This window comes from Rhinatrema bivittatum, chromosome 3 (genome assembly GCF_901001135.1).
Source record: "Rhinatrema bivittatum chromosome 3, aRhiBiv1.1, whole genome shotgun sequence".
NCBI classification, from domain to species: domain Eukaryota; kingdom Metazoa; phylum Chordata; class Amphibia; order Gymnophiona; family Rhinatrematidae; genus Rhinatrema; species Rhinatrema bivittatum.
Genome location: NC_042617.1, coordinates 124,918,798 through 124,941,219, shown reverse-complemented (window position 1 = coordinate 124,941,219; position 22,422 = coordinate 124,918,798). Strand labels below are relative to the sequence as shown.

General features: G+C 45.7%; 1 protein-coding gene across 1 annotated transcript in view; it reads right to left on the bottom strand.

Annotated features, from left to right (window-relative positions):
* Nucleotides 1-22,422, bottom strand: part of USP34 (ubiquitin specific peptidase 34) — a 1,009,100-nt gene that overhangs the window by 104,670 nt on the left and 882,008 nt on the right. The window contains exon 68 of the mRNA XM_029593702.1: nucleotides 6,339-6,496. Coding sequence (XP_029449562.1) covers nucleotides 6,339-6,496 — 158 coding nt within the window. The remainder of the gene's footprint in view (nucleotides 1-6,338; nucleotides 6,497-22,422) is intronic.

Genomic DNA, 22,422 nt, shown 5'->3' with positions numbered 1-22,422 from the left:
AGGGCCCAATAACCTTTAAGACTCAGACTCATAATTCTGGTTATCCTAATCTCAAAGTTAACTGATACAGTGACATAAAAGAAAAGGAAGAAGAAAAAAGAAGAAGGAGCTCCCGCCTCTTTTCGTTCAATACTTTCCATACTGCTGTCTACTTTTCAAATTTTCCTTACCCCTTATAACTTCCTAGTCCCCAGCCTGGATAGTCCTAAAATATCTATCAGACCTGCACCCATTATAACTTCCCCTAGAAATCCCCCCCCCCCTATTTCCCTGACTCCCCCTCCCTCCCTCCCCCCTTAATTACTTTCCAACTACTAATCTGGATTCTTGTGGATTCTGTTATCTATTTTTCCAGTGGTTATGGGAGCGTTCATAAATTATTCTGGATACCCTAGGATCTCGGTTCCCTATCTCTACGTGAGAGTGTAAGCCAACAAGAAAAATACAGGAGTACATTAATAAAGGTCCATCGATTCCATCCATAAATAAATGCACATAGACTTATAGAGGTTGGCCTTGGATAAATTAATCTGTGAATACGCCCTTTATGACATGCAGTGAAACCATTACTGACTAAAAACAGAGCCCTGCACCTTTATTGCCAGATATAGTAGAATATCCTAGAATATATATAACAATGTCTCATACTGTCCAAAGATTATAGTCAGCAGCGCCCCCTGTGGTTGCCGGTCGATACGAGAGCTTGCCTCTCCCCCTGGAACTATTTCTTGGATATTATGTCTCCTCCCCCAGGCTGTGAAGATAGGGTTCAGCTTCCCTGGGCAGTAATTTCATGTAATCAGACCACATTCTATTCAATTCGTGATTCGCTGAAACAGACTTTTGATGAGCTGTTAACTGTTCCCATTGGATTAATTGGTGAAACTTAGTTTTCCACACTGATTGATAATGAGGGTGTGGTTCTAGCCATTGTGCTAAAATAGCATCAATAGCTATAAGAGTGAGTTTGCAAAAGAATTGAAATTGATATTGATCTTGAAAAATCGACTTAGTTGCCGCTGCTCCGAATAGCCAAAACACTGGATCCAATGGTACAGAAACAGTCCACAACTGAAGCGGTATCGTGTGTAGGTATTGCCAGAAACTTTGTACTGCCTTGCAAGTCCAGAAGCTATGATAAAAATCAGGTTTTTCTGCTGCACAGCGAATGCACGCTTTCTCCGCTACAATGCCCATTTGATATGCTGTATATTGTGAGTAATAGGCTTGGTAATAGAACTTATATAACTTATCTCTCAGGGTTGCATTCTCACATACTTTAGGAATGCCGCGAAAGCAAGCACTGAAATCCTTCTCGGAGATAGCTTTGGGTAACCACGTGTTCCATTTCCCCTGGATTGCTGCATAAGTTGGTGGATGAGATAATTGCATGATTACTTGATAGTACTGAGCACACCGGGACCTTTTCCCATCTGGGCCCTGCAACAGAGAAATCAGTTTCAAAGAGTGCTGGAATGTTGGTATTGATTTGAGTTTTTCATTTATAAAAGTCCTTAGCTGTAAATAGCCATAGAAATCTGCCTTGGGTATGTTGTATTTTTCTTGTAAACACTGAAAACTGTATATATATGCAGGATTAGCTGTCTGATCAAACAGTTGTGATACCATGGTCAACCAAGCATGCGCCCAGCGGTGAAACAGCGTATGAGAGGTTCCTGGCAGAAACATTGGATTTCCAGTAATAGAGTGACAGATGGTTGCCTCTGGCTGTACTCTCAGTAATTGACAGATATGCCTCCAAGCCATGCGTAGCAAATAGACAATCACACTGGACTTAAGGTGTTGTGGAAGCATCTTGTTAGGGCACTGTAATAGTGCTCCCGGTGCGATGGGGGCAACCCAGTGTTTGACATATTGAGTAGGAGAGTAGCCGCCAGTTGCAAAAACCCAGTCTTTTATATGTCTCATGAGGCTAGCACAGTTATAGTCCCTTAAATTAGGACAGTTCAGTCCCCCTTCTCTGTTGGATCTCATAAGGGTAGATAAGGGTATCCGTGCCCTTTTTCCACTCCATAAAAATTTGCTAAGCGCTGAGTTTATATCGTCCACATCCTTCTTTCTCAGCCATATTGGCAACATACTGAATAAATAGAGCCATTTTGAAATCTCAATCATTTTGAGAAGTAAGATTTTCCCGGACAAGGAGAGAGGGAGGGCTTGCCATGCAGTAAGCTTTTGAATTAGCTTTTGTTTCTGGGGAATGACATTCGATGAGTAGATATCTTTAGGCTGTGCTGGAATATAAATTCCCAAATATTTTAAGGAATTAACAACCCATTTTAATGGGAAAGTACCTGGCCAGGTACTTTGTAGGCATCCCAAAACATCCAATGCTTCACATTTTTCCACATTGATTTTCAAGCCCGCAAACCTTCCAAATTCAGTTTGTAACTTCAGGACCTGCGGTAAGGCACTCTGTGGTTTAGTTAGATACACCAACATGTCATCGGCAAAAGCGGCTACGGTAAAACTATCCCCTCCTATTTGTTGGCCATCAATTACTGGAGAATGAGCCAATTTATGCAGCAGAGGATCCAGAGAAAGAATATAGAGAATCGGGGACAGGGGACATCCCTGGCGAACACCCCTTCGTATCGGAATTTCTGCAGAAATAGAATCGTTTGCCACAATGAATGACTTCGGGTTGTCGTAAAGTATAGAAATTGCCTTTACTAATAATGCAGGGAATCCAAAACGAGCCATGACGGAGAACATGTACTCCCACGACACCCGGTCGAAAGCTTTCTCAGAGTCAAAACTTACTGCCATAGCAGGGACCTTAGAAAGGTGCGAAGTCTCTAGGGCAGCCACCAGCTTTAGGACATGAGCTCCAGCGTTCCTTCCACTTACAAAGCCCGCCTGGTAAGATGAAATAATGGATGGTAGTACAGCCCCTATACGAATAGCCATGATCCTTGCATAGATTTTCAAGTCGTAATTTAGTAGGGATATTGGTCTGTATGACGCCTCTTGCTCTGGGTCTTTCCCTGGCTTAGGTAAAACGGTAATGTAAGCCTTGTTAAAAGTGGGTGGGAAGCCTTTCCCCTTCCAAGCTTGGTTGTAGAAAACAGCTAGGACCTCCGGGATTTCAGAGCTCAGAAGTTTATAATACTCTGCCGGGAATCCATCAGGTCCCGGTGACTTATTGCTCTTGCCAGTTTTTATCACTTCTGTCACCTCTCCCACTGTGATAGGACGGGTAAGAAAATCTCTCTGTTGATCGGTAATGGATGGCATTACTATGTCCTGAAAAAAATTCTCTTCTTCCCGCTGTGTTCCCTCTCTGTCCTCTTGATAGAGCGTTTCATAGAATTGCCTCAACACATCCAAGATTCCCTTTGTGGTGGTCACATAGTTACCAGTTGATGTTTTCAATCCGGTAATATATGATTTTTTCCTTTTTATTGCTACCAGCCGGGACAGTAACTTACTTGATTTATTACCGTGCCTAAAAAAATAGTGGTCCGAGGATTTAATAGAGGCCACTGATCTCAGATGTAAATAGGCATTCAAAGACTGCAGACAGGTCCAATATGCCGTCTTATTGGCTTTAGAGGGGTCTCCCGCCAATTGGGCCTTTGCCTTCTGCAATTGTTGTTCCAAGGTCAAAATTGTTTTGTTCAGCTGTTTCTGCTTTTTCACAGTATACACAATTATTTCGCCACGCATCACAACTTTGCTCGTTTCCCAGAATAGAGCTGTATCGCTGAGGTGTTGACTATTATGGTCTTGAAAGGCATCCCACTGTGTCTGTAAGTGCTTATGAAATTCCCTGTCCTTGAGAAGATGTCCTGGTAGTCTCCATGTTTTTTGTGTCCGTTTGTCCGATGACATCCACACGTCCACCCATATCGGTGCGTGGTCGGCAATCACTATTGTGCCTATGTCCGCTGCTGCTACTTTTGAGAATAAGTTACTTGCCACCAATATATAATCTATTCTTGACATTGTGCCGTGGGCCCTTGACACATGAGTATATTCCCTTGACGTCGGGTTCAGTATTCGCCACGGATCTACCAGTCCCAGTTGTTTACAAAGCTGTTGTACTCCTGCCTGTTTATTTTGGCGAAATCCTTTTGGAATCTGAGATTTGTCCACCTGAGCGTCCATGACACAGTTCATATCCCCTGTGATTATAATATCGCCCTGGGCATGGGTCAGCAACAGATTAATAATGTTGGTGAAAACAGACTGATCAGGCACATTAGGGCCATATATATTGCATAGCGTAATGGGCTTCCCCGCCAGGCTTCCCAAGAGTAACAGATACCGGCCCTCAGGGTCTACAATTTCTTGGCTCTTCGTGAATGGAGTATTCTTGTTGACCAAAATAGCTACGCCCCCTTTCTTACCCTTGGCAGGAGAGAAATAGCAATCCGAAACCCATTCCTTACATAATTTTTTGCTTTCAATGTCCGTAAGATGAGTCTCCTGGATACAGGCGATATTCACTTTAAGTCTCCTAAGGTGTTGATATACTTTTGTGCGCTTTATGGGTGATCCCAGGCCATCCACATTCCATGAAATGATTCTGTACTTACTCATCTCTTACATTGCTGAACCATGTAATAGGAGCCAGAAAAGAAGTGTAGTGAAAGGTCCAGGTTCCCAGCCTAACCTGTCCCTCATGATTCCATTGGAGCCCCATGTGTCTGCTACTGGCATTCTTCCCCGGTCTCTCCCGCCACTGGTGCATCTTCGAAAATTTAAATACAAAGTCCAGATGTTCCTCATAATGTATGTGAATTCCCCCTTTCCCCATTCCAAAAAAAACCCCCAGTACCCTGAGAAACTCCCTACCCAATCCCACAACCCCAAAGTTCAAATAATTCTTTAGTGGTAGCCCCTCAATAGAGGCACTCGGAGGTCACGTTTTTGAAGCGTTCCAGCTCCACAGCATTCCTCCCAAATTTGTATTAATTAATCAGAAATTCAAATTGTACCCTAGGTTCCATACTAAATTTTATTTGATGCAAGGAAGGTTTGAGCCTTCTCTGGGGAATCAAAGGAGTGGCCTTTCCCTCCATACCATATCTTGAGAATCGCCGGGTATTGCATAGCAAATTTTATCTGTTTGTCCACCAGCTTGGAGCAGGTAAGTGAAAATGCTCTCCTTTGCTGAGACACCTTCACTGAGAAGTCTTGCGCTATTCTTATTTTGTGCCCATTGTATTGGATTTCCCCCTTTCTCCGCGATGCTAGCCAAATTTTTTGCTTGTGGGCATAACTTAAAATTTTTGCGATCGCGATCCTGGGGCGATTATCAGAATCTTTCCGGGGACCCACCCTATGTGCCCGTTCGATATGCAGACGGCCTTTGAGCTCGGGTTCCCCCACCGCCTCTGGCAGCCAGTCTTCCAGAAAGGCATCTAGCTGCTTCTCGTCCACCGACTCCGGCAGCCCCAAAAATCTTAAATTTGCCCTCCTAGACCTATTTTCTAGGTCGTCCAGTTTTATTTGCAAGTCTCTGATTGTTTCCTCCTGTTTGCAAAGTTTCCCCGTTTGCGCCGTCATGTCATCCTCGAGCAGGGAGACCCGTCCCTCAACCTGCTCGATCCGTGGTCCTATCTCGGAGAGGGCTTCCCTTACCTCTATAAGCTGCTCCGAGATCCCAGCCAATTTTTCGTCTAAAGTCGCTGCAATTATTTCTTTTAAGGTCTCCGCTGTGAGAAGGCCCTGTGGCGGTGACGCAGCTTCACACGCGGCCGCGGCCATCTTGCCGTCCGCGGCCATCTTGCCGTCCGCACTCGGTTTCACCCTCTCCTCCTCTTTTCGGGTACTTTTTGAAGTCATTACCCCCGGGGATCGATTCATGTAGTTGACTATCGACATGTGCCGCCTGATCCTCTTTCAAGGGAACAAATATGCCGATTTTTAAGAGTTTTCGCCGGTATTCCGTGCTGTGGAGCCGGGAGCCGAAGCGAGTCACGTCTGCTTCAGCTCATCCCCCCACGTGACCCCATGTTTTTGATTTTAATCTATATTTTAAATCACTTTTATTGTATTTTGTGGTATATAAATTTATTAAACAAGAGAATGGGAGGAAACAAGAACATGTATTAGGTTTAATAAATCACATTTCTCTCAAAAAGGTTTTAAGCTCTGAACAAGTTGAAGATAACAGAATTCAGATTTTGTCAAACATGAGATTTGATTTGACAGATTGCAATCCAATTTCATATTTAGGGCAGCAATATCAGATAAAGGAATATTGACCCTAGCCAAATGAGGGATCCAATTTTGAAGTAGATCTTCTTCTGCTGAGCCATATTTATCTTCAGATGATACACTAAAAGCCAGTCACAGTCAAACATTACCTTATTAATGTGGTCCAGCATGAGCGTCCATCCAAGCAACGCAAATAACAGCTAATGGTAGTTTTCTTGAATTGCTTAATATCTTCCAACTCCTCTTCTCTCATATCAGGCCTCTGAGCCACAAACAATTGCATGAGGTTAAATAATTCTTCTACTGCCTGGAAAACAGGAAAACAGTACAGAAATCATTAACATTTTATAATTTTGAACATTTGAAGCACCTAAAACATAAAAGCTTGTGCAATAAAACTAACACTGAAAAAATATTAGCATGTGAATCAGTAAAAATTTAATATGCTCAGTAAGTAAAACATCACATAAAGTAGTATGCAATGAGTTTTACTGTGTGTACATTAAGTTTTTGTAACAAGAGTGTGGGCACAGTACTAATATAATATTACACAAAAAAAATCAGTGTGCAGCCTAGCTACCTCCTAAAATGTATGTTAACGAGCTCTTTCACTTTCAGGTGGTTAACGCAGAGAGATTTATTTTCCCCCTAAACCCTAGCAACAGAAAAAAGGTCCCCTGCTGAAGCCCCCCACCACGAGCAGCATCAGCCATTCCCAGCATTAAAGGAAACTTGTACCTACCCTGCAGCATCCTATGGCTTGCAGTACCCCATCCTCTGTGGCACAGCATTCTACCACCCCTCCCACCTGGCTCTTAGAGGTGCCATTCATCATCCTAATGTATAGGCAGGAGGGCTCATTCACATCTTCTGGCCAAGTAAGATATGGGACTGGAGGAGTAGGTAGGTTTCTATGTGGCGGGGACAGGGTGCCTCGGGAGCTGAAATAAGGATTTTCTACAATGCAGGGGACAACTGATGGTATTTGTGGAGGGAAGGGATATCTTTGTGTTGCTGGGGGTTCAGGGGAAGAAGAAATTTCCTGTTCAACTGCCTGAACATGAAAGAGATTTTAGGACAGGTCTGAGGAAGGTGTTAAATATTTACTCATTACCAGGCTCAAGGAAAATAGCAGGTGTAGTGGGCATGCTACACTACTTCCCATGGGCCTAATAAAGCAGAGTTGCTTACCTGTAACAGGTGTTCTCCCAGGACAGCAGGATGTTAGTCCTCACATATGGGTGACATCATCAGGATGGAGCCCAATCACGGAACACTTTTGTCAAAGTTTCTAGAACTTTGACTGGCACATTGAGCACGCCCAGCATGCCATCAACCCTGCATCCAGCAGGGGTCCCCCTTCAGTCTCGTTTGTAGCAAAAAGTACAAGCGAAAAATAAAATAATAAAACGTAAGCGAACCCAACTCCGTGGGGTGGCAGGTGGGTTTCGTGACGACTAACATCCTGCTGTCCTGGAAGAACACCTGTTACAGGTAAGCAACTCTGCTTTCCCCCAGGACAAGCAGGATGGTAGTCCTCACATATGGGTGAATAGCGAGCTACAGGATGCCTAAGCAAGTGAACCAAAAGCACCCAATGATGTGCAACGGGCACAACATTAGGGTGGTTTTGGGTAGGAGGGCAGCCTGAGTTTCACAGTGGGTTGCAGGAAGGAAACTGGGTTATTAATCTAGAAACAAATTATGCAGGACAGATTGGCCAAAGATGGAATCTTGCCTGCCAGCCTTGTCGAGACAATAATGAGCTGTGAAGGTGTGGAGATAGCTCCAGGTGGCAGCTCTGCAGATGTCAGCAACAGGTACAGAACGGAGGTACTCTACTGATGTTGCCATGGCTCTTACTGAATGCGCTTTCACGCATCCCTGTAGCGGAGGGCCTGCTTATTGGTAGCAGAAGGTAATACAGTCCGCCAGCCAGGTGGACAGGGTCTGCTTGCCCACCGGAACTCCCAGTTTGGTTTTATCAAAGGAGATAAAAAGTTTGGTGGACTTCCTATGGGCTGTAGTGCGGTCCAAATAAAAGGCGAGCGCACGTTTACAGTCCAAGGAATGCAGGGCCTGCTCACCTGGGTGTAAATGGGGTTTTGGAACAAATGTGGGTAGTATTAAGGTTTGATTTAAGTGGAAATCAGACACTACCCTTTGGCAAAAATTTGGGGTGAGTGAGGAGTACCACACGATCGTGGAGAAATTTTGTGTAAGGTGGGTATGTTACCAGCGCCTGTAGCTCACTGACTCTGCAAGCTGATGTTAAAGCAAATAGAAAGAGCACTTTCCAAGTGAGATGACTTAGCCCGCAGGAGTGCAGGGGCTCGAACGGAGGTCACATGAGCCATGCTAGTACCACATTGAGGACCCATGCCGGAACCGGAGGACGCAGTGGAGGCTTCAGCTGTAGTAAGCCTCTCATAAAGCGCCCTACAAGGGGTTGTGCCGAGATCGGGGCATCTCCTATGCCTTTGTGGTAAGCGGCTATGATGCTGACATGTACTTGGATGGAGGAAGTTTGTAGGCCAGACTCTGAGAGGTACAAGAGGTAGTCCAGGAACCTTGTTGTGGGGCAGGAAAAGGGATTTATTTCCTTTGTCATGTACCACAAGGAGAATCTTTTCCATTTGGAACGATAAGATTTCCTAGAAGCCTTTTGTGAAGCTATGAGGACCTGGGACATATTGTCGGAAAGGTTAAGGGATTGCATTATCAACCTTTCAACAGCCATGCTGTCAAAGACAGGGAGTGGAGGTTTGGATGACACAATAGTCCGTTGTTCTGCGTTATCAGAGTTGGATCTGTGCCCAGGCGAATTGGTTGCTGGACTGAGAGGTCGCGAAGGATGGGAAACCAAACCGATGCGGCCAGTAAGCCAGTAAGGGGCTATGAGGATCATTGAGCCCCGGTCATGTCGTAACTTCATGAGAGTCTTGCTAATGAGTGGAAGTGGAGGGCAGGCATACAGAAAACCCTTTGTCCACGAGTGAGCAAAGGTATTCCTTGGAGATGTCTCGTGGCTGCGGTGTTGTAGAGAGTAGGCGTTGTTCACTTTGCAGTTGGGAATTGACGCAAAGAGGTCTATGTGCAAGTGGCCCCACTGGTGGAAAATTCTGTTCGTTATAGTGGGATCCATGGACCATTCATGGGGATGAAAAGTCCGGCTGAGATTGTCTGCCATCACATTGTCCACGCCTGCCAAGTAGGTTGCTCTCAGCAGAATGGAGTGTGAGAGCGCCCAGGCCCATATCTGAGCTGCCTCCTGGCATAGCAGGTAAGAACCTGTGGCCCCCTGCTTGTTAAGGTACCACATCGCTACCTGGTTGTCTGTTTGAATTAGGATTACCTTGTTGGATAGGCAATCCTGGAAAGCAAATAGGGCGTATCATATTGCTCTGAGCTCCAGAAAATGTATCTGGTGCTTTGATTCCGCTGTGGTCCAGGTTCCCTGGGTTTGCAGGTTGATTGCATGGGTTCTCCAACCGAGGTTGGAGGCATCTGTTGTCAGTGTAATCTGAGGTTCTGGAGAATGAAAGGGTAGTCCTATCAGAAGATTGGACTCCTGTATCCACCAAGCTAGAGAGAGACTAAGCTGGCTGGTGATGTGGACAATGTGAAACATATGTTGATATGATTGGGACCACTGGGACTTTAAAGTCCATTGTGTTATTTTCGTGGCTAGATGAGCCACTGGGGTACCATGAACCATGGACGCCATATGGCCTAGTAAGGTTAAAAGATGACGAGCTGTTGTGGTTCGGCGAGTCTGTACTGCTTTGGCCAAGGTTGATAATGTGTGCGCTCGGTCCCTTGGGAGGAATGCTTTGGCTTGTAATGTGGTTAAATCCGCTGTGATGAAGGAGAGGGTACGTGATGGAGTCAGATTTGACTTGGGATAGTTTATCTGAAACCCCAAGGATTGTAGGAGCTGTAGAGTGAGATGGAGGGAGTGAAGTACTACCTCTTTGGATGGACCTCTGAGCAACCAATCATCTAGATACGGATAGATGTTGATGCTTTGTAGTCTTAGGTAAGCAGCTACTACTGCCAGGCATTTCATGAACACAAGTGGTGCTGATGCTAGGCCGAACGGTAGCACCCGGTATTCGAAATGCCGGTGACAGACTAAGAATCTGAGGTATTTTCGATGCGGAGGGGTTATTGCTATATGAGCATACGCCTCCTGAAGATCTAGAGAGCAAAGGCAATCTCCCTTTTAGAGGAGAGGGAGCATGGAGCCCAAGGTTACCATCCTGAACTTCTCCTTGCGTAGATGTTTGTTTAGGGCACGAAGAGCCAATATAGGACGAATGCCGCCTGACTTTTTTGGAATTAGAAAATATCGGGAGTAGAACCCTTTCCCACGCTGCAGTCGGGGAACCAGTTCTATGGCATTGGACTGGAGGAGGGTTCAAAGTTCCTCCTCGAGAAGTGGAGAATGGTCTGTTAAACTCCACACGGGACGAGGTGGAGAGTCCGATGGTAGCATGAGGAAGTTTAGATGGGAAACCACAGAAAGGACCCATTGGTCCGTTGTGATTGTGTGCCATATGTTTGCAAAGTGGCACAAGCAGCCTCCTACAGGAAATGCTGCTGGAGGTGGGGGGTTGACTGTTGCTCTCTAGAAGGGAGTCAACATCCTGATGCAGGACCCGTCTGCAGAGCTGGTTGGGTTTTTGGAGGTCTGTGCTGACAAGGTTGACCTATCTGATTGGGCCTGGTCAGATGAGTCCAGGACGGAGGAGGGTAATACCTACAAGTTTTATAGGTTAGCCTCCTGGGATCCCTTCTGAACTGCCTTTTGGTACTGGACGAAAAGTCAGAGGGAACAGCAGATAGTTGGCGCAATGTCTCATGATCGTCTTTGAGTTGTGCAACTGTTTCTTGGATTTTCTCTCAAATAAGTTGTCCCCTGTGCAGGGAAGGTCTGCAAACCTGTCTTGGACTTCTTGACGCAAGACTGAAGATTTTAACCATGCCCATCGTCTGGCACTTATGCCTGCTGCTGACACTCTGGAGGCAATCTCAAATATGTCATAGGCAGCTCTGACCTCGTGTTTTCCAGCATCAAGGCCCTTCTGGAGGATGGAATTCAGTCCTTCTTGAAACTCCTCTGGCAGAGATTTGGAGAAATCTTGCACCTGCTTCCAAAGGTTTCTGGAGTACTGAGTCATGTACAGCTGGTAGGCTGCTATACGTGCCATCAATATAGATCCCTGGAACACTCTGCATCCAAAGATTTCTGCTCCTTTCCAGAAGAATGAGGGTGGGACCTCTTTGCTTTCTTCTGAGCGGATTCAACCACTACAGAGTGGTGAGGGAGCTGGGTTTTCTGGAATCCTGGAGCTGTTTGAACTAGGTAGGTAGCATCAGTTTTCCTGTTCACCGGTGGAACTGTACCTGGGTACTCCCAGGTACGATGCAAAAGGTCAAGCAGAACTTTGTGGATTGGAATTACCATCACTTCCTTGGGCGCATCCATGAATTGCAGAACTTCTAACATCCTGTGTCTGGCATCCTCTTTAGTTTGCAGTTTAAATGGGATGGTTTCAGACATTTCCTTTATACAGCTTGAAATGAGAGGTCCTCTGGAGAGGAGTGCCGTCTTTCCTCTGGGGGTGAAGGCTCCGATGGAATGTCCTCAGAATCCTGTGAGTCAGAGGAATCATCACTCCAGGGATCGTATGGCTGGTCTCCTGCACCCTGTGGTTCTTCTGATGGAGGGAGAAGCCCTAATCCAGCCGGATCAGGAGATGGTACCGATGGAATTGGTGGAGGCGGACCCAAGGGTGGTGGAGGCACCGATGGTATTGGTGCTTTCGATGGGTGTCAGGGTGGCAATATACCCGATGGCCCTGGAATCGGGTCCGGCATCGACGGGTCACGGTCTTCATCGTCCGATGATAGAGGAATCGAGGTCAATGGCAGTGGAGGAATCAGCGGACTCGGAGGCATCATTGGTCCGGGAGGTACAGGCACCAATGGAAGTGCGCCAATGAGGGTGTCTAGTCTTTCCAGTAGCAGAGCCAGCATCGTAGGCACCGGGTCAGGCCTCGGCATGGTAGTCAGTGCCGGTGGCGACTGAAATCCTCAAAGTGCTTTGCGAACTGCCTCTTGAACCATCCAGTCCAGTTCCTCCCGGAAGGCTGGTGTTGGTAACACAGCTTTCAGGGTTGGAGGCTCCATAGGCATCGCCGGAGGGGCCACAGGAATATGTGGAGTCTCAGCTCCCGGCACCATTGCAGATGGGGAACGCCTCGGTGTCCCGGGTCCAGAGGAGGATAGGGGCTCCTCTCCCCAGGACGTTTTAGACGGTGGATCCATCAATGCCGATGTCGATGCCTTGTCGGTGCCAGCACCGGAGGAAGTATCTCTTCGAGATACCATCAGTAAAATTAGCACATCTGGATCTGACACGTAAACTCGCTTTTTCAGTTGCCGGGCCAACCCTCTGGAAAGCTATTCCAGAAGAAATCCGCTTAATAGCAAATACTAAAGAATACAAAAAGGCTCTAAAAACATATCTTTTTACCGCAGTCTACAATGTTACTTAACAAATCCTTCATAAGTGCTGACAGCCTTGATTGCAATATTACCAAAATGACTGCCATGTTTTTTAATGTTCTCGAAGATTAATTTATGTTTTTAGTTCCTTTGAAGTGTAATTTTAATGACATACATTGTTTTTGTCTACATTGCAAATTTTTAATTATGTATGTTTTATCTTTGTAAACCACTTAGCCGGACAGGTCTCTGCCCAATTTTGCGGTATATAAATCTTTTAAATAAAAATAAATAAAATAAATAAATGTTGATGCCGGTGCTTTTCTCGGTGCTCGGCTCGGTCCTTCTCCAGCGCCGAGGATGAGGATGTCGATGCTTTTGAACGCGAAGATCCCAGTGACTGGCGGTCACCGTTGTCTCGATGGTGCTGAGACATCAATGGCGACGGGATCGATGACGAAGACTGCTTTCGAGTTGGTGCACGCTTAGCCAGAGTAGACGGGGGCGAGTGCTTAGATTTGAATAGGTGTTCCATTTTTTCTAAGTGGGCCTTTTGGAGTTATTTGGGTGCAATTGGTATACAGTTGGACATCATGGGAAGGTCCCAAGCATAAAATGCATACATCATGCGGGTCCGTAATGGACATAGTCCTCGGACACTCTGGGCACTTCCGAAAGCCAGTCGCTATTTTTGAAAAATTAACCACGGCGTTCGGACGGTGGTTGTGTGGCACCGATGTGAGCACCGTCGGGTACCAACTGCAAAGAATGAGGTAAAAACTTACTGACGCTAGCAGAGGTCGATGGTTGATGGGGGGACCTCAGGATGGGGAAAAAGTTTTGAAAAGTTCTGTGAGGAAAAAGTTGTGAGGAAAATCTCACAGAGCTCCTGAGAACTGCAAGGCAACTGCTGCGCGGAAAAAAAAAAGACTGAAGGGGACCCCTGCTGGATGCAGGGTCGGTGGCATGCTGGGCATGCTCAGTGTGGCAGTCAAAGTTCTAGAAACTTTGACAAAAGTGTTCCGTGATTGGGCTCCATCCTGATGATGTCACCCATAAGTGAGGACTACCATCCTGCTTATCCTGGGAGAAAGCCTAATTTACATATGATGCTCCCATATTTACATGCAAGGTTGTGCTAATTATAATGTGATCTTGCTAACATGATGAAGGGATGTTTCAATATGCATATTAAAGCTTTACTGAATAGAATGCAATATTAAGCACTTACAATACATTCTTAGTGTACTAAACATGCCAAGTATATTGCATGGGTCCATAATTCTGTTAACATTTAAGATCAATAAACACAAAACGTTAGAACATAAGAAATTGCCATACTGGGTCAGACCAAGAGTCCATCGAGCCCAGCATCGTTTCCAACAGTGGCCAATCCAGGCTACAAGTACCTGGCAAGTACCCAAACACTAAGTAGATCCCATGCTACTGAGGCCAGAAGTGTTTTGATAAATATTTGTGATAAAGTGATAAAGGTAGCCCACTTCATTTTTTATTGAGTTACTGAATTTTGCTTTAAAAATGATTTACTGTAATTTGCCTTTATGGTGCATGTAATTAAAATTGAATGAAATTATTGAAACTTGTCAAATATTTTAATTTAAGTATAAGGTGGTAAACATTTTTCATTGAAAAGGAAATTAAAGGATAAGGGGTCATGATCTGAAGCTGGAGCAAGGAGGTTCACAGGAAATATGAGAAAATACATTTTAATGAGAAAGTGGTAATGCCCAGAATAGCCTATTGGGAAAGGTAATAGCAACCAAAACTGAGACAATTTAAGCATGCTTGGGACAGATACATAGTGCAGTGATAAGGGCAGGTTGGAGAAAACAGGTAGTAGAAATAAGGAAGGGGGAATTAAGTGTTTGTTCACTTATAAGTAACTTTACAGACCCAAATGCACTTTGTGGGCTGGTATACTTCAATTCTTGTATGTTTACTCTGTTCTGTAGGGGAGGAGGGGGGTTCCAAGGGATAAGGACCTTGTGTTTGATATCTGTCTTGTTGGACTGTTGTTGGAGATTCTTATTGATAATAACATTAGATTTGACATAAGTAACTTTAGAGGATTAAGGGGAAGAATGCAAGAAAATGTGTAGAGAATGGTGATATGGCTGCGTCAGGTTTCCAAGAAGGGGGTAACCTGCATGGAGTGCCATTGTTATCATCTTAACAACATGGGCAGTCCAATGTTCAGACAACAGCCTCACTCATTTTGGTAGCCATTTGGATTATTACAAAGCTTGGTGGTAATATATGGGGTTTGGGTGCTGGATTAAGTATGGGACGTATGAGCCAAAGAGGAAAACAACAAATTAATTTGGATGAGAAATTTTTTACCTGTTAATTTTCTTTTCTTGAATCCTGCTACACCATTCTAGACAAGTGGGTTATGCATCCCCTGCCAGCAGATAAGAGGCAGAGAACACAGATTTCTGTGTGACATCATTACAGTTATTTACATGTGGTGAGGTAGAAAAAAAAAAGTATTCTAATAGCAAAGCACTGGACGTAACCCAAAAAATATTAACACAGGAATAAACTAGAAAAATGCACAACTGGATCCACAGAAATAATCACCTCTTCATTTACCAGGAGATAGAAGACAAACAACATGAAGGAGGAGTAGAGGATAATGCTTTATCATGCTTTGTAAGGTATGTCTGCATAGGTACATCTGAGCTCCTTCCTGATCTGAAAGAACACTTCCTCACCCAGGCAGGTAGGTCTTGGACTGGTGTATTTTATTTTTATTTATTCATATTTCTATACCACCAATACTGAGGCCCTAGGTGGGGTACAATAAAATATTCATAATCTTTAAAGCATATTACATGATAAAATAAAGATATTCCAGTAAATATAAACTAGTTTCCCCTCATTATGGTCACTAAATTAACTCATGCTTCATCAAATACCAGTTTCAATTTTGCTTTGAATGTTTTTGTACAATTTATAAGACACAGTTCCTTCCTTATCATCCTGCTACATTCCTGCTATACCAGTCAAGCTAAGTGGGAAGTACCAAAGTCCGACTAACCTGGAAGGGGCTAACTTGAGGATACAAGCTCCAAAGGCCTGTCTCTTCCCTAGCCCAAACATCCAAACAGTAGTGCTTGACAAAAGAATGGAAAAATGACCAGAAAGCTACTTTGCAAATATCCTCCAGAGCTTCAGCCCAGAAAGCAGACTGTGCTCTCATAGAAGAGCCTGAAGTAGTTCCGGAACCTGTCAATCTCTGACAAGTATGCTGATGTGATAGTTTCTTTATCCATCTAGCCAAAATTGCTTTGGAAGCTGCCTCACCCCTGCATGGCCCATAAACAAGAAACATCTGCCTTCAGAGTGAGATCCTTGATAGAAGCATGCTTCCGTTGCTCAAAGGGTGAAAAAATGAAAGCCTTGCTAAATTGAGGTTCCACTGAGGAACTACTGATTTCAAGGGAGGTCATAACCTCTTTACAACTTAGAGGAAATGAGCGACATCAGGATGGGAAGAAACAGACTCCTTGCACTCTACCCATATAACAGAAAACCATAGCAACATGGATCTTCAGGGAAATCAATGCCAAACCTTTATTTGCTCGCCACAAACTGCCCAGTCCTTGCAGCATGCCTGAAATAGATGCCAGACCCAAGCATACACATAATCCAAAAATATCACTCTTATTAGATTACCTGGGCATTCCCACTAAGAATGAGATTTTTGGCTTATATGTATTATTTTTTCACTCTGAAGGTTTTATAGATCTAGACCCAAACACATGCCAAAGAGGCAGACCTCTTATGGACCTTCAGCACTATGGAGGTTACTGAGGAGTAACAGTTTCCTCGCAAACATGACTTTTCAAGAGCCAAGATATAAGCAAGAATGGAGACAGGTCTTCCAGGACGACTGGACTCTGAACCAAAAGCCCTTGAAGCCCCTGAGAACTCTAGTGACAGATATAGTTATAATCTTATCAGATCGACATACTAGGGTCCCCTTGGCCTGTCTAAGGCCACTAGGACTGCTGGAATTGGCTCCTTCTCTAACCTTCTCAAGGTCCTCCTTATCAAAGGCAAGGGAGAAGAAACATACATCAACCCCTACTGCTGGGCAGGGCTGAACTAGAGCAGGAATAGGCAGCCCCATTCCTGGAGTACCACAAACAGGTCTGGTTTTCAATGAATATGCATGAGATATATTTGCATACAATGGATATAGTGCATGCAACCTGGCGCGCACAAATCTACGTCCGATTCTATAACATGCACGCGCAGCCACACACGTTAAAAAATCCGGGGTCGGCGCACGCAACGGGGTGCACACTTGTGCACCTTGCGCGCGCCAAGCCCTAGGGGAGCCCCGATGGCTTTCCCTGTTCCCTCCGAGGCCGCTCCGAAATCGGAGCGGCCTCTGAGGGAAATTTCCTTCCACCCCCCACCTTCCCCTCCCTAACCTGCCCCCGAGCCCTACCTAAACCCCCCCCAACCTTTGTCTGGCAAGTTGTGCCTGCCTCCGGGCAGGCGTAAGTTGCGCGTGCCAGCTGAGTGCCAGGCGCGCGATCCCCCGGCCTAGAGGCCATGCCCCCACCCCGCCCCGCTCACGCCCCATCCCATTTTTTCAAGCCCTGGGACATATGCGCATCCTGGGGTTTGCGCACGTCGCTGGGCCTATGCAAAATAGGCTTGGCGCGCGTAGGGCTTTTAAAATCTGCCCCTATGGATATCCTGAAAACCAGATCTGGTTGTGGCTCTCCAGAACCAGTGTTGCCTACTCCTGAACCAGAGCATCTATATCTTCATCAGACTTCCCTGCGCTGAATGAAAAACCAGTGTACCTTGGGATTCTTGTGAGTTGCCACTACACGGAGACCCCAGTGGTCCACTATCATCTGAAATGCAACTTAATAGAGTCCCTATTTTCCTGGATCCAGAAGATTTCTGCTGAGAAAATCTGTCAAAATCTTCTCCTATTCCACAATATGAACGTTTGATAACCATAAGAGATTCTCATAGCAAACAAAATAGATTTTTTTTCCAGACTCCAAGTACCCCCCAGTTCATGTATGCTTCCAGCTGTTGCATTGTTGGAGAGCACTCTGACTGCCTTCCCCTTGATCAAGGGAAGAAAAAAAAACAAAAAACTTAGCCTTATAGCCCTGGTCTCAAAGCTGTTCATGGACCAGGAAGACTCCTCCCAAGATCAAATTCCCTGAGCTATTTGATCCAGTCAGTGTGCTTCCCAACCCAACAAACTTGCATCTGTGATGATTAATATTCATGAGTGGGATTCCAGATTCATACTGTCCAATAATTTTCAAGAGAGACTTTCGTTCACCAAAACTGAAAGAGGAAGATGGCACTCATAAACCTGGAATTGGGGTGCCCCGAACGGCCTGCAGGGGACACATATGAGCTCTGGCCTACAGGTCTAGATCCAGAGTGGCTGCCATCGAGTCTAGCAACTGAAGGTAGTCCTAAGCCCTGGGGCCTCTTTGAGCCAAGAATTTCTGTATTTGGTTTATAATCTTGGCAGATTATTGCCGTTTTTTTGGATATTTCAGCCGCATGTGACAATTAGTCATGAGGTTTTGCTTTTCTGCCTGAAACAATTAGGAATTTCAGGTACTGTTTATAATTGATTTAAATCATATTTCAGTGAATGGAAGCAGCAAGTAAGATTTCAGGGACAGTGCTTGGATTGGTATATTCAGAAGTTTGGTGGTACCACAGAGTTCTATTTTATCAGCTGCTCTTTTTAATGTTTATTTGGTACCTCTTTGCACTTTGTTAGATCAATTCAGCATTGAGTTTAGACTCTATACCGACAATTTACAGTTATTTTTCCCAATTGATGGTTCTTTGATTTTAACTTTGTCTTGGATTTCTGATTTGTGTCTCCACAGTTAATAGCTGGATGCAGGAGAATAATGTGTGCTTTAATTTAGCAAAAACTGAGGTAGTGTGTTTCCATCGGAAAAATCCATCACTGTGGCTGGTCAGGAGGGGAAAACCCGAAGCTTGTGCCACTATAATAAGAGGAGCACAAAGGCAGCCAGCTGCAGAACTAAAGCAGAATAGGCGCAGTGTGGGACAGTGAAAGTGCTCTACTATCTGTGGCTGTCTCCACTTCCTACTGTCTCCCTTTTGTGCAGGTTTCCTGATTAGAAATGAAGCCTATACGGGGGCAGCAGGAAGAGAAGCAGCTCCAGGGAAAGAAATCACAGTACTGTCACTGTCCTCCGCAATGCTTGTTGCATCTCTTGAGTACCACTATTCCCATACTTGTGATGGTTGCTCTATTTCTGTTCTTTAGATTCCACAGGAAAGAAATCAAATTAGGGAAATAGAGGGCTGAAAGGTAGAGAAGCAGGTAAATAAAGCCCCCAAATATTTAAGAAATAGCCAAAAGACAGCATGCACCAGTATGGAGGCATTTTCAGGGATAGTAAAAGGTTTAGATTTAATGTAACCTTCACTCTAGAGAAAGCAGAGTTACTTACCTGTAACAGGTGTTCTCAGAGGACAGCAGAATGTCAGTCCTCACACATGGGTGACATCATTGGATGGAGTCCGGCCTGGAACTTTGATCTAAAAAATTCTAGAGCTTTCAAACATGCCCTACTGAACATGTACAGCTATAGTTATTAACATATCCCCAGGCAGAGTCCCTCAGACTATAGCTAATACATGAAGAAACCAATTCCTTGGGGAGACGGGTGGGTTTCGTGAGGACTGACATCCTGCTGTCCTCAGAGAACACCTGTTATAGGTAAGCAACTCTGCTTTCCTTGAGTACAAGTAGGATAGCAGACCTCACAAATGGTGAGAATCTCTAGCTACAGGCTATTCAAAACAGGACAAAGCGGGAAACCACCTTTCTCCCATTTGCCTGTGAGGCAGCCAACGCAAAAACGGATCTAGGCGGGAAGAGAGTTGGGTTCTACAAAAGAAAATCAATGAACAGACAGACACAAATACCCTGATGCATAGCAGAGATGACTAAAGAAGAGGCATGATGCGAAGTCCAGCGAGAAGCATACTTTGTATCACGGGACTATAACAGTCAAGGTTTTGGATCAGTAAACCCTGACAAAAAAATAATAGGTCTAGATCCTCCTGGACACAGAAAAGGCCTAGAGAATCAATCAAGAAAAGAACTCTTGGACAAAGATTGCACAGTTTCCTTCAGTGTCTCAAGACCAACTGGGACCCTCCACAAAGAAACTGCAGGCCACTAGCATCTGAAGGATAGAATGCATTTGCAGAAATATGCCAAATAATTGGCTGATACGCACAATTGGCAGAAAAATCCAAGCAACACTTGGAAAAAAAGTGGCGACAGCAGCCAGGTCTGTGGCAGACCTTACCTGCCAAAGTACCAGACAGATTTTACATCCAGGACAGACATCAAGAGTGTCAGGGGATGAAAGATAATCCTAGGAAAGAGCGCTATCACTCGACTTGCTCTCAGATCCCACAGGAAACAGCGAGCCACTGCCAATCAGAGGTAATGAAATCCCTTTTTGGGAATTCAGTTTTAGGTCAGTTTTTTTTAATGGCTGTGGCGCAAAACCTGTTGTGAACACCACAAGAGAACACACCCAAACCTATACTAGAGGAATAACAGGAGGAATAGTGCCCTTTGCTTTTAAAAGCACAATGACCATTACTCATATAGCAGTACTCTGTCATGTGGATGGTGGCACACACACACCCCATCACCACACTTGTGGGTACAATTCCACGGCACAGCAAGGACCGAGCACCACCTGTTAGAGTTGGTGGTTTCGCACTGTCAAAAAGCAATTCAAGAGTGTGCGATGGTGCCCTTCTCGCTAGTGTCCCATCGCACCCTAAGGTGTGAAACAGACGAGGAAGCTGATACCTTGACATGATGATGGCAAGCCCACTATCTCTGGTATGACACTGACAAAGAGAATGCCACCTGCTAGCGTCTAAGGTACTTGGAGGAGTAGATGACCCCTATTGTACCTGAACACACATGATGCACTCCACTGTTGCACTAACTCCCACTGGAGTTAGAATGTACATATGATGATGTCCCCAGTGCATCTGACCGCATCCACTGGTACTTATAGTGGTAACACTGTTCCCGGTGCCATAGTGCCCTCAGCACTCACAAGCAATGGATTGCATCTATGGCACAAATGACGCAGCTCCAACGGCATTTGACTGCATCCCAGGCACCTGCAAATAGCCAGGTAGCACCTATGGGCACCGAAGGCACCAATGACTCGCGAACACCACAGGCCAAAAATGTATGAAGGTCGGCAGCACTAATGGAGACCGGTGCCCGAAGGAGTCTATAGTCCAGCGATCCTGATGATGCCTACAGTGTCCGAAGGTGAAGGCCCTTCGGCACTGACATGCCAGATTGGTGCCCAAAGGAACCAATGATGGCTGGTGTCCTCGATGGTTCCCCTCGGTTCAGCTATGCACTCAAGAGCGATGTTGTGGGCTCAACGGCATCCATGCCAGTGCCTATAGCTGATGCTAGCCTCAATAGCCACTCCAACTCTTGGCCGCACTGATGGCGCTTGAAGCTCCGTGGGGCCTCTGATGCCCATAACCATAACAGCTTTGGCGCTGTATGGCAGCTCCAGGAATCCGAAAGCATCAGCGCCCACTGCACCAGATGTCTTTACACCATCAATGGCTCATCTCTATGCCCCTCAGTGTCCCTTCTGGACGCCGCAAAGGGGGCTTGTTGGCACCATCAACGCTCTATATCCTCGAGGGCACTCAGCGAGCCATGGTGCACCCAGGATTCCTCGGTGCTCCAGGGTGCATTGGGTCAATGGTGACCCTGGAGCTCAACGATGCCACAGCCACCCCAGGCTTGAAACCCTTGTTGGCCAAGGGCATACATGGCGCTCAAGAGCTCTCAGGACCCCCGCTCCCTGATGGTAGATGGCTTCGAGGATGACCAGGTGCTCGATGGCAATCCTGGTCCTGCCTGGCAGTGTCATGGTGCTCAACACTGTCAAGAGCAGCCATGAATGGCATCATGACAAACACACCTGATAACTCAGCCTTGCCCTTCAATGCCATCGAGGGCGGCTCTGATGGCTTCAAGTGTGACCATGGCATTCAATGATAGTTCTGGTCCCCGACGAGATCTGGACCATGACACTTGAGATCAGCACCGCTACTTCACTGCCTACGGTGCTCAGGTTGGTGCTGTTCCTCAGGTGCATCAAGAGTCCATGGTGATTGATTGTGACTACAGTGCACGACGGCGCCTGCTGATGCCTACAACATGGAAGGATTTCCGTACCTAGCCAGGGCAATTGACAATGTGCAAGGTGCTTGATGGGCCTTAAGGTGTCAAGGGCAGTTACTCACCTCGATATTGAGGGTTACCATGGTGCTCAATTACAGTCCTGGTCCCAAACGCAGTTCCGACAGCAAAACGTCAAACCATTGATGGGCTGGTATGGGTGTGCACAGGCAATCATTACTGGGCATGGTTCCAAAGGTGCAGCAGCAACACTGCTTGCTCAGGCTCCTTTTCACCCTCTCTTACAAGAAGACTGCACTGTCAGTAGGAGGGGAGGCTACATTGTCCAGATCTCCTGCCTGTGAAGACTAGTTCCTTAGAATGTGGGGAGGATAAGCTCTCTCTATACCACAGGAATAGTGCAGTCTTCGATCCTTTCACTGTCTGCACCTCCATCAGTGCCGATCAAT